Source organism: Nansenia antarctica, assembly GCF_963989245.1.
Source record: "Nansenia antarctica genome assembly, chromosome: 1".
Lineage (NCBI taxonomy): Eukaryota > Metazoa > Chordata > Actinopteri > Argentiniformes > Microstomatidae > Nansenia > Nansenia antarctica.
The window spans coordinates 32628049-32643998 of NC_137674.1; the positions used below are offsets into that span (position 1 = coordinate 32628049).

The 15950-nt window shown below is 51.5% G+C and overlaps 1 protein-coding gene across 1 annotated transcript in view; it reads left to right on the forward strand.

The window, feature by feature from the left end:
• Window positions 1-15950, forward strand: part of LOC308158015 (signal-induced proliferation-associated 1-like protein 1) — a 53245-nt gene that overhangs the window by 15499 nt on the left and 21796 nt on the right. The window contains 3 exon segments of the mRNA XM_080531607.1: window positions 10259-12285; window positions 13139-13275; window positions 15796-15948. Coding sequence (XP_080387733.1) covers window positions 10569-12285; window positions 13139-13275; window positions 15796-15948 — 2007 coding nt within the window. The 5' untranslated portion in view covers window positions 10259-10568.

A 15950-nucleotide genomic window follows, 5' to 3' on the forward strand; every position in this document is an offset into this window, starting at 1 on the left:
GTGTTCCCCGCCAGAGCTCAGATTCAGACACGGTTGTCACGGTTAATACTTCCCCGCATCGTTTGAAGCCTCTGCATCTTTTTTCTTCTTTTCCTACCCCTCGTCTCTCGTTTACAGATGAAAGAGAGAAAAGCTGCTGTGTCGCGGATGCACCTGGGCAACCTGACGTCCCTGATCCACCAAGTCTACAGTTCCAGACAAATCAACAACACTAATCTATTCTGATGAAATATTAAAAGACATTCGGTGCGCTATATACGGAAGGTAGATTCAACCCGGGTCACCTGAAGTACACTATTTTGTGGGTCAGTGAGGATAAACTTAGCGAGTTTACTTAGCGAGTCCTAGTCACATCACGTAGCTCTCGCAAACCCAGACTCACCTATTGCATGCATGCGTGTGTGCGTGAGTGTGTTTGTGTGTCTCTCCGCAACTCCCCCTGCCTCTCTAATGGAGTAAAAAAAGCGCTACTGCTTGCAGGGTGGGGCCGAGGAGAAAGGGAGCAGGCAGAGGTAAAGTGGTAGTTGAGAGGCAGGCAGGGAGGGAGGGGAGGGAGGGCAGGGAGAGGGAAAGTACAGCCCGGAGCAGGCTCAGACTGACTGACTGACTGAGTTGAGAGTCGAACGCAGAAGACCGGCACCTCATTAGAATGTTTCACATTCCTCTTCAGGCACCGATGCATGATCCTTCCTCTCCACCACACTTTTTATACCGCGGAGTTACCGCTTACAGTTGGCCCACCTCACAGATCCCGAGCCACTCTGTAAAAACGACTGCTGCCTCCTATATTAGGTACGACACGCCTGGCCACCTCGGCCTGTATGCGACTCTCTCACTCACTCAGTCACTCAGAGAGAGTCTGCGACGATTTAGTCTCTTAATCCATAGAATTAACGAGCAAGAACATTGATGCGGATGTTTTATTTTAGCGTGCCGCCGTGTAGAGTCACGAGGGGGGGGTTGTATAGGGGCCAAGAGTTTGTCAGCGATCAGTTGTTAAGTGCTTTGTTGCCTGTAGTGATATTTTCTCTGCACACACACGCAGAGAGAGAGAGAGACCACCTAAGACTCAGCGGTCTCCATTACTCCTTCAGGGCAGCTGAACATGGTCCCCGCACAAGAATGACACAACCTTTTATCACCAACACAGCCCACACCAGCCCCAACCGGAAATATGTCACGTCTGGTTGAAATGTATACCACCGGCTTGAAAACCATTTGCAGAGCGGTGACATACCACATAATCTCTTACCACTCTTGCCCACACACACGAAATGTTGTGATCCCATTGAAGATCCCCAGGATAGGAGTGAGGGAGGGACGGAGGGAGGGAGCAAGAGAGAGAGTGAGGGAGAGAGAGAATGAGGGAGAGTTGGGGAGTGAGGGAGGGAGAGAGGAAGAGAGAGGAAGAGAGAGAGGGAGGGAGGGAGAGAGAGGGAGAGTGAGGGGACGAGAGAGAGAGGAAGGGAGGGAGAGAGGGAGTGAGGGGACGAGAGAGAGGGAGAGTGAGAGGGAGTGAGGGGATGAGAGTGGGAGAGTAAGAGAGTGAGGGGACGAGAGAGAGGGAGAGAGTGAGGGGATGAGAGAGAGGGAGAGTGAGGGGACGTGAGAGAGTGAAGCGACGAGAGAGGGAGGGAGGGAGGGAGTGAGGGGACGAGAGAGTGAGGGGACGAGGGAGAGAGAGAGTGTGTGTGCCCCTGTCGAAAAAGCGCCTCTGGTTTGGCCGGTCTCCAGACCTGTCCTCCTGCGTAGGGTTCAGTTAATCACACTTTGTCAGTGGTTAGCTCTGCTCACTGAACCGTGGCCAGCGTCAGCCACGCAAAGGGCCCCGTCCCAGGGCACGGCAGCTCAGAACCACGGGCCTGCGCGCAATTCACGAGCTCCACCACTTTGATGTGCTCCAACTTTAATGGCTGTTGCATGTGTGGTCATCTGAGCATGTCACCGCCGCTCCAAAGACTGTTTATTGTGCCCCCGGTGGCTAATCCATGCGAGACGACGATCACCCACTCACCCCCCCCCCCCTTCCGTGATCAAAAGCCGATGTCATATTGTGTATTGTGTCAGCAGTTGTGAAACTAACCTGGGTTTTGACATAAACATACGTTTTTTGAGAATAGTTACGTGACTGTTTCGTGAACTTTGGACACCAGGATTTGTTTTTTCTCAGCAGCAGCAGACAGATAGTCTGCTGGAAAAAATCTCAGGTACTAAGTCTCTCTCTCTTAAGGTCTGTGTCTGGACATGCCCCTTCTTATCTCTCTCCTTTCTTACTCACACACTCGTCACTTCCTCCTCTGCCGCCGATGGAATTGGTGAGATTCCAACCCCTGCGGCCCTCCTGCGACGTATGCGTGTAGTTATCGGCGCGCGCGTGTGTGTGTGTGTGTGTGTGTGTGTGTGTGTGTGTGTGTGTGTGTGTGATTTTTTCTTTCTCTCTCAGCGTAGAGATCATGCGTCAGGTTTCCCCTCAGGTTTTTTTTGCTCCTCCAACAGACAGGTTTGTACTTGGTCTCTGGCCAGATGCACAGACGGGTACACAGCAGGGAGGGAGGGAGAGGAGAGGGAGGGAGACTGGGAGGTAGGGAGGCGCAGGAGAGAGGTGTAATTGTTCCCACTATACTATACTCTGCTCTGTTTGTTCCTGTTCCTGGGTACTGTGTGTTTGTGGGATGCTGTGAGGGACGATGAGGAACCTTGCCTCCTCAACCCCCCCTTCCTTCTTCTTCAACACCACGACCCATTCCCGTAGAGGAAGCGGCGGTGGTGGTGTGGTGTGGGAGTTTGAGGATATAAATTGCTGCAGTCTTTTTTTTTTCTCTTTCTTTCTTCTCAGAAGTCATAATTCTCCCTCTCTCTTCTCTGTGGCCGGTGTTTGACCTCCTGGTCCTCCCACGCCCCCCCCCCCCCCCCCCCCCCCCCCTGGGCTTGCGCAATGCAGGAAGGACTGGTGGTTTCTGCTTCGGGTCTGTGTACGATGGCGGGTTAGCCTCACCAGGAAAGGTTAGCCCTTTCGTGTCATCCTCATCCACCTCCTCCCGTAATTATGACATCATCGTGGCCTGAGGTGGTCCAGTGGGTCTAGCACCGCGGTCTACAGTGCACACATATGCCCATGTCGGCATGGGTTCGAATCCGGCCCATGCCCTGCTGACGTGCCCTCTCTCCCTTCTTCTCCTTACTTTCCTGTCTGTCTTCACTGTATCTGTCTAATAAAAAATGTAAAATATGAGTGGGACTGCCCCACTCAGAAAAAAAATGAAAAAAAATGATGACATCATGGCTCATTCGGCTGCCCGTCTCATGTTATGTCATGCTGTCAGGTGCGTGTCATGTCTGAGGTGGTTGCAGATTAGAGACTTGAGTCACATGATTACAGGGAGTCATGACATGACCCTACTAGACCTTTCACGATGGCATCCTCAGAATTTTCTCCCCCCCCCCCTCACTTGCTCGATCTCATAGCTCCTAGCCCACTCCTTCTGTCTCTCGATCTCTATCTCTCTCTCTACCTCTCTATCTATCTCTATCTCTCTATCTCTATCTTTATCTCTCTCTATCTCAATATCTCTCTCTCCCCCCTCTCTCTATCTCTCTATATCTCTATCTCATCTCTATCTCTCTATCTATCTTTATCTCTCTATCTCAATCTCTCTATCTCTCCCCCTCTCTCTCTCTATCTCTATCTTTCACTCTATCTCTATCTCTATCTCTCACTCTCTATCTCATCTCTATCTATCTATCTCTCTGTCTTTATCTCTCTCTTTCTCTCTCTATCATTCTCTCATATACTGTATTGTATTGTACATATGTACTGTATACCAGGGCTCGACAGTGCGACTGTTTTGGTCGCATTTGCGAGTGAATATATTTCTGTGCGACTTGGAAATACATTCAATAGCACCAGTGCGACTAAAAGACTGCTGAACTACTGTCATGCGCAGTCAAACGTATGTGTATAAGCGATGAGGGAATGAAAACAGTGAACAGAAACGCGTGTCGCAGAAATGCTTCACGCGAGTCCTATATGCGCTTAAAATGCGCATTATGGGTATATGGGATACAGCTCTCATAGTTCGTAGCGCTGTGTTTTGTTAGCCGCTAGCTGCTAGCTGCTAGCAGCGTTTGCTTCCGGTTTCATTACAAAGAGGTTAACCCTATATGTGCCTGACGTCTAACAACATTCAAATGACTCTAACTTCATATTTTTTCGGATTTCAATGTATGACACATCATTTGAAAGCTTATGATCCGTAGTGCCAATCCACAACACGTCACATTTGAAAGTGTTTATGTAATTTTTTTACATTTGAAAGTGGTTTTTGTTTATATATATTTATATTATACAATATACCAGTCATATTCTGGAATGTGTCTAAATGTTAAAGTTCCATAAGTATAAGCAAAATAAAGTAACAGTTAGTACTTTATAGTAGTAGCATAAAAAATAAAAAAAACACGAACCGTAAACTGTGACCAAAAAACCGAGGTTCATACCGAACCGTGGGCCAACTGAAATTAATATTCTTACTTCCCCTTTACATTGTGTGAGTCTCCATTTTTATTACGGCCAAGAGCCGGTTATGGTAATTTTGATATGTTATGATTATGATAATTTGTTGTCGTTGACGAAAATTGCGCAATTTTCATTGTGCTACTGAAATTCTTGGTGTGCTACTAAATGTTTCAACATGGTAGCACAGTGCTACCTGGGGAAAAGGTAAGCGTCAAGCCTTGTGTATACCGTGTTTGTGAGTACCTATGCCTGCTGTGGAATGTTTACGTTCTCGTCGATGACGGCGGTGGTCGGGGGGGAACTCAGAACGAGGCTCCTCCCCCTTTCCCTCTCGCAGTGATTCATGAGGTTCCTCTCAGCAGGTCCGACATCCACAGCCAGGGCCAGGCCTGCTATCAAAGGCCACTCTGTGTTGGAGTGGAGGCCCTAGTCTTCCCCAGGACAGAGGGGACTTTGTGCCAGCTTGCCCACACAGCTCCAACAAGCCTTTAGAGACAGGGAGAGAGAGAGGCAGGGGGGGAGGCAGGGAGGGCTGAGTGATGCCTCTTTAAAAGCCCTCGTGTCGGCCAGGCCCACTCTGCCAAGCAACACAAGCAGAGGTAATTACTGTTTGCGAGGGCAGCCATTCTACTCCATTGTCGGGGGTTTTCGGTAACACTAGCGCAGGGGGGGCACCACTGGGGAAAGTTCAGGCGCTCTGTTCGTGGGAACAGGCAAAGGTCTTCTGGGGTGGCGGTGGACATGTTGTCCTCTACTCTCGCGGGGGCGTGCCCTGGCCTGGAGGCGGCTCGGGGCCTACCGACGGGACGGGAGTGTGCCTCCTTTCAGGTTCCGACTGACCGCTGGAATCGTCCGGTTTGGCAGTTTGGAGTTCTCTCTGTAGTTTTTTCACTTTTCATGAAGGATATGAATTAGATGACTCTTAGATGTTTTGTTTTGGAACTTTTACGTTTTGTTAATGTTTGTGCCAGATCCATTTCGGGGGAAACAACTCCTTGAAAAATAGCTACGGCTACTACTAGCATCTTGCGTCCTTCTTTTATAATTAATTCCCAGTTTCAAAAACTCTCACTAATCTTCCTGAACCGTGTGTGTGTGTGTGTGTGTGTCTGTCTGTCTGTGTGTGTGTGTGTGTGTGTGTGTGTGTGTGTATCTATCTGACTCAGTCACTCAGTCCAGTCAATCATCTCTGAAGCACCTGGAAAGACCCCCCTCATAAGGGCGTGTTAACCTAGCGTAGCACAGGGACTTTGTGGCTGATCAGGCACAACAACAATAACAACAACAACAACAGACCCCAGGCTCCTCAGGGGCGGAAGCCGTGACGTGGTCATCTCTCTCTCTCTCTCTCTCTCTCTCTCTCTCTCTCTCTCTCTCTCTCTCTCTCTCTCTCTCTCTCTCTCTCTCTCTTTCTCTCTCTCTCTCTCTCTCTGCTCATCTGTCCCCCGGCTCACTGGAGCAGCTGGGAGGTCAGCTGCCCCAATTACAGGAAGTTAACCTCACTTAGTCAACGGGCCTCGACATGTCCCGCAGACCTGTGAAAAAACCACTGCCGCCCTGACGGGGGGGGGGGGGGGGGGGGGGAGAGGGGGAGGGAGGGGGGCGACTGGGGGAGGAGGAGGGGGGGAGGAGAAGAGGGGGAGAGTCAGCATTAGGATGTGTCAGTCAGAGGGTTCCTGTCTCTCAGCTCTCGCCTGGCTTCCTCCTCAGCTCCCCCCCCCCCCCCCCCCCCCCACACACACACACACACTGCTGTGTAGTGTGTGAAGGGGATGTCAGGACACACACACACACTCACACACACCCACACTCACTGCTGTAGGCCTATACACACATTGGGCCATGCTGTATAATGTGTGAAGCTAATGGCATGTGAGTTAATGCACAAATAGACTGACACACACACACACACTCACTCACACTCACACTCACACTCACTCACACACACACACACACACACACACACACACACACACACACACACACACACACACACACACACACACACATATACACACACACCTCTAATCGGACAGCATCATGAATCCGGCCCACCCTCCACAGTGTGTCTGTCATCAGAGAGATTAAGAAGCTAGTGTATTTAGTGTCGCCGTGGTTCTGTTATAATCTGTCCTCCCCGCGGACTCTCTGCGGCACGGAGCCCAAGGCACAGGGACTGAGACGGGGAAGGAAAACAGGACAAGGTCTCTCCCGTGCTGCCATCACGGCTAAGTGCCCGTGCCTGGCCATTAGGCCCCTGTCTGCATCTGGGCAGCCGGCGATGTCTGCTGTCGATGCGATGGAGCGGCCATGCACTTTATATAACGCAAACCGCAGTCTCCAAAAACCTATCCATCAATTTTAGCGAAGTCACCTGATTTTATATAACGTGCGGCCATAACTTTTAGCGACTCTGATACAGCATAATGAAGTTTATGTTGTTGTTATAATGGGGATGGGATACGGCAGCTTTGAGTGGCTCGTAAACTGTCGACGTAGAGGAGCTGGTTTAAAGTGTGTTTTTGACGTTTGTTTTCAAGGGCACGGGACGACAGACAATTTAATAATTCAAATTCTCTGAGAAGCCTTTTCGTGTTCTGGTTTTAAAAGTGAATGACATTTTTTGGGGGGATATCTCTCTAGTTTTTTGGGGGGGTTTGTTTAAGAGTGGAGGATATATTTATCTTACTCTGGCCGCGGGCGTGTACTGCTTCGACGACCAGATCCGGTAAAAGATTTGGGGCACACCAGGAGGGGATGCTTGGATACGTTATCTGCGGTTTAGGAGATTGGGTGTCAGAAGCTCTCTCCCTGGGCACGGTTATCAGCTCAGTGCACCGCCGTGAGCGCTACGCAGTACGCACGCTGGGGAAACTCTAAAGTACACACAGTACACTCCTTCCGAGTTTGTTCATGCATACAGTTCAGTCGGTGCGACTGATTTATCTCTCTTATGGATATCATCTCCCTGTGTGTGTGTGTGTGTACTCTGCTGTTCTCTCTCTGACTTAGAGATGGTGGTTGCCCCCCCCCCCCCCCCCTCGGGGTGAGATGGACTGTGTTCTTAAATTGAAGATGTAGTTATTTTTAGCTCTTGGTGGCAGTGCATAGGCTAAGGGTAAATGGACTTATTATTCCAAAGCGCTTTATAACGGCCTCTCATTCGCCCATTCACACACGTTCACACACCAAAGGCGGCAAGCTACCATGCAAGGCACCGGCCCGCTCGTTGGGAGCAATTTGGTGTTCAGTGTCTTTATTTTCTACCTCTTGGTGGTGGTGGCATTTGTCTAGATTCTAGAACACCTTTTGATTTTTCTAGCCAGCCTTGTAATCGTTTTTGACATCCATAAGAGCAACAACATGCATCAAATTTGTTTACATTTCCGGTTACTCATCACGGGCAAATCAATTAGCACACATCTCAACGTCTTATTTCTCATTTCCGTCTGACTGGCAGCGTGTGTGCGAAGTTGACACAGATGTTTTGACGATGTGTGAATGTGCCTGGCGCGGAGTCACTTTGAGCAGGCCCCATCACGCCCTTGACAGCCAGTGGCTAATGTGATCACAGCTTCTCTGATGCAGGACTGAGAGGAACCTTAATCTCCCCACTGCGTCTCTGTGCCAAATTGGCTCGGTCTGCCAGAGAGAGGAACATCACCGAGCTCCTCTCTCTCTCTCTCTCTCTCTCTCTCTCTCCCTCTCTCTCCCTCTCTCTTCCTCTCTCTCTCTCCCTCTCTCTTCCTCTCTCTCTCTCCCCCTCTCTCTCTCTCTCCCTCTCTCTCTCTCTCTCTCTCTCTCTCTCTCCCCCCCCCCCCTCTCTCTCTCTCTCTCTCTCTCTCTCTCTCTCTCTCTCTCTCTCTCCCCTGCTCTCTTTCTGCTTTCAGAAGCCTGCATGCCCCTTTTAGACGTGGGTCCCGGATGTTTCATCCAGTAAACTGCGTTGCAGCATTTTGATTAGACGAGCCCTGCTATCCCGTTGCACGTTAAGGGATTTCAGAGGGCAGCTGAGGAGTCCGGAGTCACCGACAGCAAGGAAACTAGATCTCTCCCTCCCGCTGAAGAGATTATCGATCAAAGCTCTGCGCTGAGGAGCACCGATAGATCGAAAACCTTGTGATTTATCTAACGGACATATGTGAATTAATTATTACATGAGGATGTTTCAAACTGGGTTATTGGATCACCTGAAAACTCACCCACCCACTCACTCACTGATTTAATTTGAATAATTGTATTACCGTATTTTCCGGACTATAAGTCGCTCCGGAGTATAAGTCACACCAGTCAAAAAATGCGACATTAAGAGGAAAAAAACAAACGCACTGGACTATAAGTCGCATTTATTTAGAAATATATTTCACAAAATCAAAGACCAAGAACAGACATTTAATCTGGAAAGGCAAGTTTATTCAACTACACAATAGCACACAGAACAACAGGCTGAATAGAAGTCCGGTATGTTAACGTAACACATTAACAGTTATTCAGCAACACAATAGCATAAAGAACATACCTGGGAAGCTGAATAGGCTAAATGAACATAACAAGCCAGCGAGTCCAACAAGCAAGTTACCAGTAAGCAAGTTCACCAAGCTACCGTTTGCTTAGCTTCAACAAGCTAATGTTTTAGATAATTTCTTCAGGGGTATAGGAGCAGCATATAGTTGTCACAAGCCCAGAGCGGCCCAGAGCGCCCTCTGTCGGCTGTAGACGGTAATGTTTACTCCTTGGTTCATGTCAGTCAGTATGAAATTATATATATTGATATACGTATAAGTCGCACCTGACTATAAGTCGCAGGACCAGCCAAACTATGAAAAAAAGTGCGACTTATAGTCCGGAAAATACGGTATTAGGTTTTAAGAGAGTGATTTTGCTTGAGGTTTTTTGGAAGCTTAAAATTCTACTCTTTTTAGTTTAGGTTGAGCTTTCCTGCTTCACCCTGCATGGTTATGCTGAAATTGGTTTGAAAAGTAGGCCCCCTTATCTGAAATAGAACATGTCAGTGACCTTTAACTGAAAACTCAAACTCAGAATGTCCTGAGGCAAAAGAAAAATCACATCCAAATACAGTTCTGCAGGCAGGTTTGTGGAATCCAGATATCCCCCTTCCAATACTGTGGAATAGAAAATGTTTGCATATTTTGATACGCTGTCCTGGGGTTTCTAAAACCGGCTATCTGACTGGAGCCTTCACTTATGCCCCCTGGCCACGTCAGGGGAGAGGACATCTGGATAGTGAAGACAGATAGGCCTAGGTTATATCTCATTTACAAATGCTTGTGAACAGAAACACTTCTTTTTTGGGGGGGTGGATTTGTACTTCAGCCAGTTCTTGTTCCAACAAGACAAGAGTCAGATGATTCTTGAACTTGAACATTATTTTGCTTGTTTACCTCAGGGCCAGAAAGAGATAGTTGGTAATTAGAGTCAGTCCAGTTCTTCCCTCAGAACCTGATAGAAAACCAAAGAGGACTCTAGTAACCGACCAAAGAGGACTCTAGTAACATACAGGGTACTACAGGCAGTTAAGACTCAGGTCGACTGTGTCGTCCAGGAAAATAGGTTTTTCTTTCCAACATTTCATTATCGAAGACCAGCCGCTCAGCTTAGACTCTTTCCACCGCTATCCTAGTTATCAATATGTCTGTATGAAATGATGTATCGGGTTAAAGTTGAACTGAGTATGCTCGAGTAAATATCCAACATGTCAACCATACCAACCTCTACTTCCAGGGTTCTGTTGCCACCTTGGAGTGAGATGAGAGCCCAAGAGAGTTGGAGGAGCAGACAGACACAACCCAGCCAGAGGAGCAGCATGCAGGCCTAGAACAGCGTTCTAAGCCTTCAAGGTGGTGAGGTCCATCCATCCCCAGCTGGTCCCTCTCCATCTCCATCCCCCCTTTCTCTCTCTGTCTGTAGAGCCTGTGAGGCAGGCTCCCCATGCCCCCAGGGCATCCCAGCCCAGTCCAGCCCCGCAGGCAGCTATGCAGCCCCTCTGCTGCTGACCAGCCTTGGTGACCCCCAACCAGGCCCTCGGCCCACCATGACCAGCGTGAAGCGGCCCGCCGCCATGGAGCGCACGGTTGGGGGCTCCGTCCCCGCCACCGACGAGTTCTACACCCGCCACCTCCGCCTGGCCAACGGAGGAGGAGTGGGGGCGGCTCCCCCAGGGACGGCGGCCCCCGGTCCTCAAGGGGCCCCGGGAGTCCCCAAGATGGGGGTGCGGGCACGGGTCGCCGATTGGCCCCCGAGGAAGGACCCCGCGGCTCTGTGGCACCTCGCCATGGACCCCTCGGACCCCTCGGGCCTGCTGATGCTGCCAGGGGGAGGGGGAGGAGGAGGAGGCGGGGGCGGGGGCCAGGGCCAGCAGAGCCACCTGATGAAGCTGGGCGGTCACACGATCAGCCCCCAGGACTCCTCGATGCTCCGCAACATCCACAACACGCTCAAGAACAAGACCCAGGGAGGGGGTGGCTACGGCTACGGCTACGCTAACCCTGACAACCGCTGCCTGGCCCCGCAGGACCTCTACCGGAACTCCCGCCGCATCCGCCAGCGGAGCAACAGCGACATCACCATCAGCGAGCTGGAGGGAGGGGGAGGGGACGAGGCGGATGACTGGGGCTCGTCCGGTGGGGGGGTTAAGTGCTCCCCGCTCCATCGGGAGTACGGCAGCACGTCGTCCATCGACCAGCACGGCGGGCCCCCTGGGGAGAGCTTCTTCGAGATGCTGAAGGGCTACCAGGGGAGCGGGGGGGGGCCGGCGGACCAGCGCAGCCCGGCGCCGGAGAGGCTGGAGGACCTGCTGAGCGCGCAGCAGCAGGGACACAACAACAAGGGGGGGCCCGCGGCGGAGCTGCGCGAGGAGGCCGCCCTGCGTGAGGAGTCCCTCCAGCCTTCCTCCTCAAGCAGCAGCAGCAAGGGAGGGAAAGATCGGGAAAAAACGCCGAAGAGACGTTCCAAGTCGGAGACCGGGGGCGAGTCGATTTTCCGGAAGCTCCGCAGCGTGAGGGGGGGCGGGGGCGGGGGGGAGTCGGGGGACTCTCCGCGGGGGGGCGGTTCGGACGCGGAGGACGGCCGGTCCGAAGACGGCGGAGGCGGCTCCGGCGCCCCTCCTCTCAAGCCGTGGGTGTGCCAGCGAGGCTTCGCCCACTACGACGTGCAGAGCATGACCTTCGACCTGAACGAGGTCCTCCAGAACCGACAGACGGCGGCGGCCAAGCGGAAGAACACCACCACGGGGGCCTCGGCCGCCTCCTCCTCCACCACCGCCACCGCGACGGGGGCCTCCACCACCTCTGCCACCTCCACCATCTCCTCCACCCAGAGCCTGGCCTACAGCTCCCCCGGGGGCAGTCAGGAGGACCTCAGCAGGGACAGCCCCGGACTGGACACCGCCGCCAGCGGGGGGGGGGCAGGGGGGGACGAGCAGAGGAGCAACGAGCTGCTGTTGAGCTGCCCCTGCTTCCGTAACGAGATCGGGGCAGATGGGAGTGCCAGGCACCGGGCCGGGGCTTCGGGGGTGGGGGGTGGAGGGGGAGGGAGCGGGGGCTCCTCAGGGACCCAGGGGGGAGGGGAGGGCGGTGGTGGTGGCTGCCTGTACGAGTCGTCCCTCAGCTCCCACTGCACCAACGCCGGGGTGGCCGTGCTGGAGGGCCCCAAGGACAGCCCCAGCGCCCTGAGCGACAGGGGGAAGCACTACATCGTGGAGCACGTGGACCTGGGGGCCTACTACTACAGGAAGCTGTTCTACCTGAGAGGTGAGAAAGACTGAGGAGATTAAATGAAAAAAAAAAAAAGATCTTTCTTCTTCTATCACGACAACTGCCAATGGCCCCTGGCCTGAGCTAGATTACTCTTCCTGCTACGACTGATGAATTGATGATTCACTTGCTTAGTCAAATGTATCGATTGTAAGCCGCTTTGGAATAAGACCTCTGCTAAATGCCAAAAATGTAAATGTAATCCTCTCCCTTTCACTTACTGGGATGTTTTCACAGGTAATGCTTAAGGACTCGTACTGGACTAAATCACAATGTCAATGTCTCAATTGGAGATGCTTTTTCGTCTAGGATTAGGCTTAAGCCTTTTCTGTGAAACCGGCCCACAGAATATTCCATGAAACAATATACTCGTATGAGTCTCAATGACACTTACTGTATATAACCTACAGATCTGATATAATATGAATAAGCAGAGTAATGTGATAATGAGAATGACATATTTCTTCCTCTCTCACTCTTCACCTCCGTCTCTCTCCCCCCTCTCTCCCTCCCTTCTCTCTCCCACCTCCCTCCCTCTCCCTCCCCCACCTCCCTCCCCCTCTCGCCCCCCACCTCCCTCCCCTCTCCCTCCCCCACCTCCCTCCCCCTCTCTCCCACCCTCCCTCTCTCTCCCCCTCTCCCACCCCCACCTCCCTCCCCCTCTCTCCCACCCCTCCCTCTCCCTCCCTCCCTCTCTGTCCCCCTCTCTCCCCCACCTCCCTCCCCCTCTCTCCCCACCTCCCTCCCGCTCCGTCCCCCCCTCTCTCTCTCTCACCTCCCTCCCCTCCCCCTCTCTCCCCCCGTCTCCCTATCCCTCCCTCCCCCTCCCTCCCCCACCTCCCTCCTCCAGAGCACTGGAACTACTTTGGGATGGACGAGGCGTTGGGTCCGGTGGCGGTGAGCCTGCGCAGGGAGAAGCTGGAGGACGAGAAGGAGAAGGAGCACAGCCAGCAGTACAACTACCGGGTCATCTTCAGAACCAGCGAGGTCAGCACCACGCCTCCTCGCTTACTGTTTTCCTCCCGATGACTCTGTGGTGGATCGATGACTCACTTACTTTAGACAAATGGGGCGGCTGTGGCGCAGGAGGCAGAGCAGGCGTCTAATGATCACAAGGTTGGCAGATCGGCGGTTCAAACCCCGGCTGGCCATATGTCGAGGTGTCCTTGTGCAAGACACTGAACTCCAAATTGCTCCCAGTGAGCGGGCCGTCGCCTTGTATGGTAGCTTGCCGCCATTGGTGTGTGAATGTGTGTGTGAATGGGTGAATGAGAGGCCATTGCAAAGCGCTTTGGAATAAGGCACTATATAAGTGCAGTCCATTTACCATTTACCATTTATCATTTGTAAGTTGCTTTGGATAAAGCAGGCGTCTGCTAAATGTCAAAAATGTCAAAATGTGAATGATACATGGCATGTCTAAACACGATTAGGTAATACATATTATGCAACAGTTAGTTCCGACCAAGTAATTTGATTGGACAAGAGGCATTCCATGAGTTACGATATACAGTATAACAGCACTGGGACTTTTAACTACTGTATATGTATCACTCCGCCGCACAGATGTTCTACTAAATGACCGTTAATTAGACTACATGTTTGTGTTCAAGTTACTAGGCAACAGTCCATTTGAAGTTCAGTTGCGGAACTATTTTTTGTTTATTTTTATGATTAAATAAACAAACAAATCATAATCTGTTGATCATAATCAGCACGGCTGATACTGAATATCAGCTGAATACTGAATATCAGCACGGCTGTGATCGTCTTCGGTACTCGGCCTGCGGCCTCGTACCTGCGACCGAATCACAGCCGTGCTGATATTCAGTATAACACACTCCCTCTCGTGTGATATTGCTTAATTAACTCGCTCAACTAAGATGAAAGGAGGTGTATTCATTCAATTAGTTCTGATTGAGTATCACCACCACCACCACCACCACCCTCTCAGTACTGATCACGATATATGGACCAGCAGAGAGGTACTTACGTAACTGATACCTGGATCTTAACTCAAGGTGCTTTAACAATAATAATAATAATCATAATAATAATCAATCGATTCATGGGAATCTGTCTTCTGCACTTCTATAGCTGCCTCCCTCCCTCCCGTCTTATACCACAGCCTCCACCGGATCACGTGACCTCTCGCATAGCTCCAGTCCTCCCCCTATAGCGGTTAATGAACCCTGTAGACCACGGGGAGGATCTTTATCAAATCCTGTCACGTCGGTCGTATGTAGATGAGAGTTCCTCCGCGACGCCCCCTCCCTCCCTCCGTCTGAGGAGAATAGGAAGGTCCGTTGGAGGTGGAATCCATCTCCTTCTCTGCTCCTCCTCGTTATGTAACCGTCCCCCCCTTCCCACCCCCACCCCGAGAGGCCCTGTCAGCTGTTCAGCTCAGATCAGCTCTGTGTAAAGAAACTATATGAAAAAACACTTTCATCCCCATCTCCACGGCCTGCCAACTCCACACCGCCTCAAACCACCGTGGAGAACTTCTTTTTCTTCTTTTTTTTTTTTTTTACATTCCATTTGAAGAAGAATTTGCAGACATTTTCTAGGTCATGCTTTAGATTATCGGAAGGCTTAAGGACTTTATATATATATTATATATATATATATATATATATACACACTCACACATACATAATACATTGCAGTTACTTAAATTCCCAGCCATAGATTAATGACACCGACTCTGGGGGTGTTCAGAGACGATTATTATTATTATCGTGGTTTTTCACCGTGTCTTGGTAGAGGTGGACAGGTGGGTGTGATTTGGGATTAGGCCCCCCTAGCTGCAGCCCACCCCCACCCCCACCCAGGGACCCCCCCGGGACCTTGGGCCTCCACCCTGGTGAACAGTGAGCTTCTGTCACCTCTCACAGGGGTGTGGGAGAGAGGAGGGCCCCCTCCGTTCCAGCTGCAGATGATAGCACAGTGATTGAGTTCACTGGGAAGGCAGAACACAATGACGACTTTGTGTACACAGTATGCTTGGTTGGTTGAATCCTCCCCCATCTCCCAGCCCCCCCCCCCCCCCCCCCTCTCTCTCTTCCCTCCACCCCCCCCCCCCCTTCCTTTTTCTATTTACCCCAGGCCAAGGTTTGATTCATTTCATAACCGGGGCCCTTGTCTCATGTTATTTTGTGTCAGTTTTCTTTTCGCTAAAAGTAGATATGAAATTACTCAGGATATTGTACTGCTTTTTTTTTTTTTGGGGGGGGGGGGGGGGGGGGGGCGAATGTGAGCTGATATTTTGTTCTATCTTAAAGTGAAAGCTCAATGAACACGGGGGGGGATTCCTTCGGCGCATTCCTCTCATAATGCCTCCTCCTTCTCTCTTCCACTCTCTCTCCCTCTCTCCCTACCTTTCCCTCTCCCTCTCTCTCTCCCTCTCCCTCCCTCTCTCTCCCTCTCTCTCTCTCTTATTCTCCCTCCCTCTCCCTCTCTCTCTTACTCCCTCTCTCCCTCCCTTTCCCTCTCCCTCCCTCTATCCAGTTGACGACCTTGCGGGGGTCCATCCTGGAGGACGCGGTGCCCTCCTCCTCTAAGCACGGCACCAGCCGGGGGCTGCCCCTGAAGGAGGTGCTGGAGTACCTGCTGCCCGAGCTGGACGTGCCCTGCCTGCGTCTGGCCCTCAACACCCCCAAGGT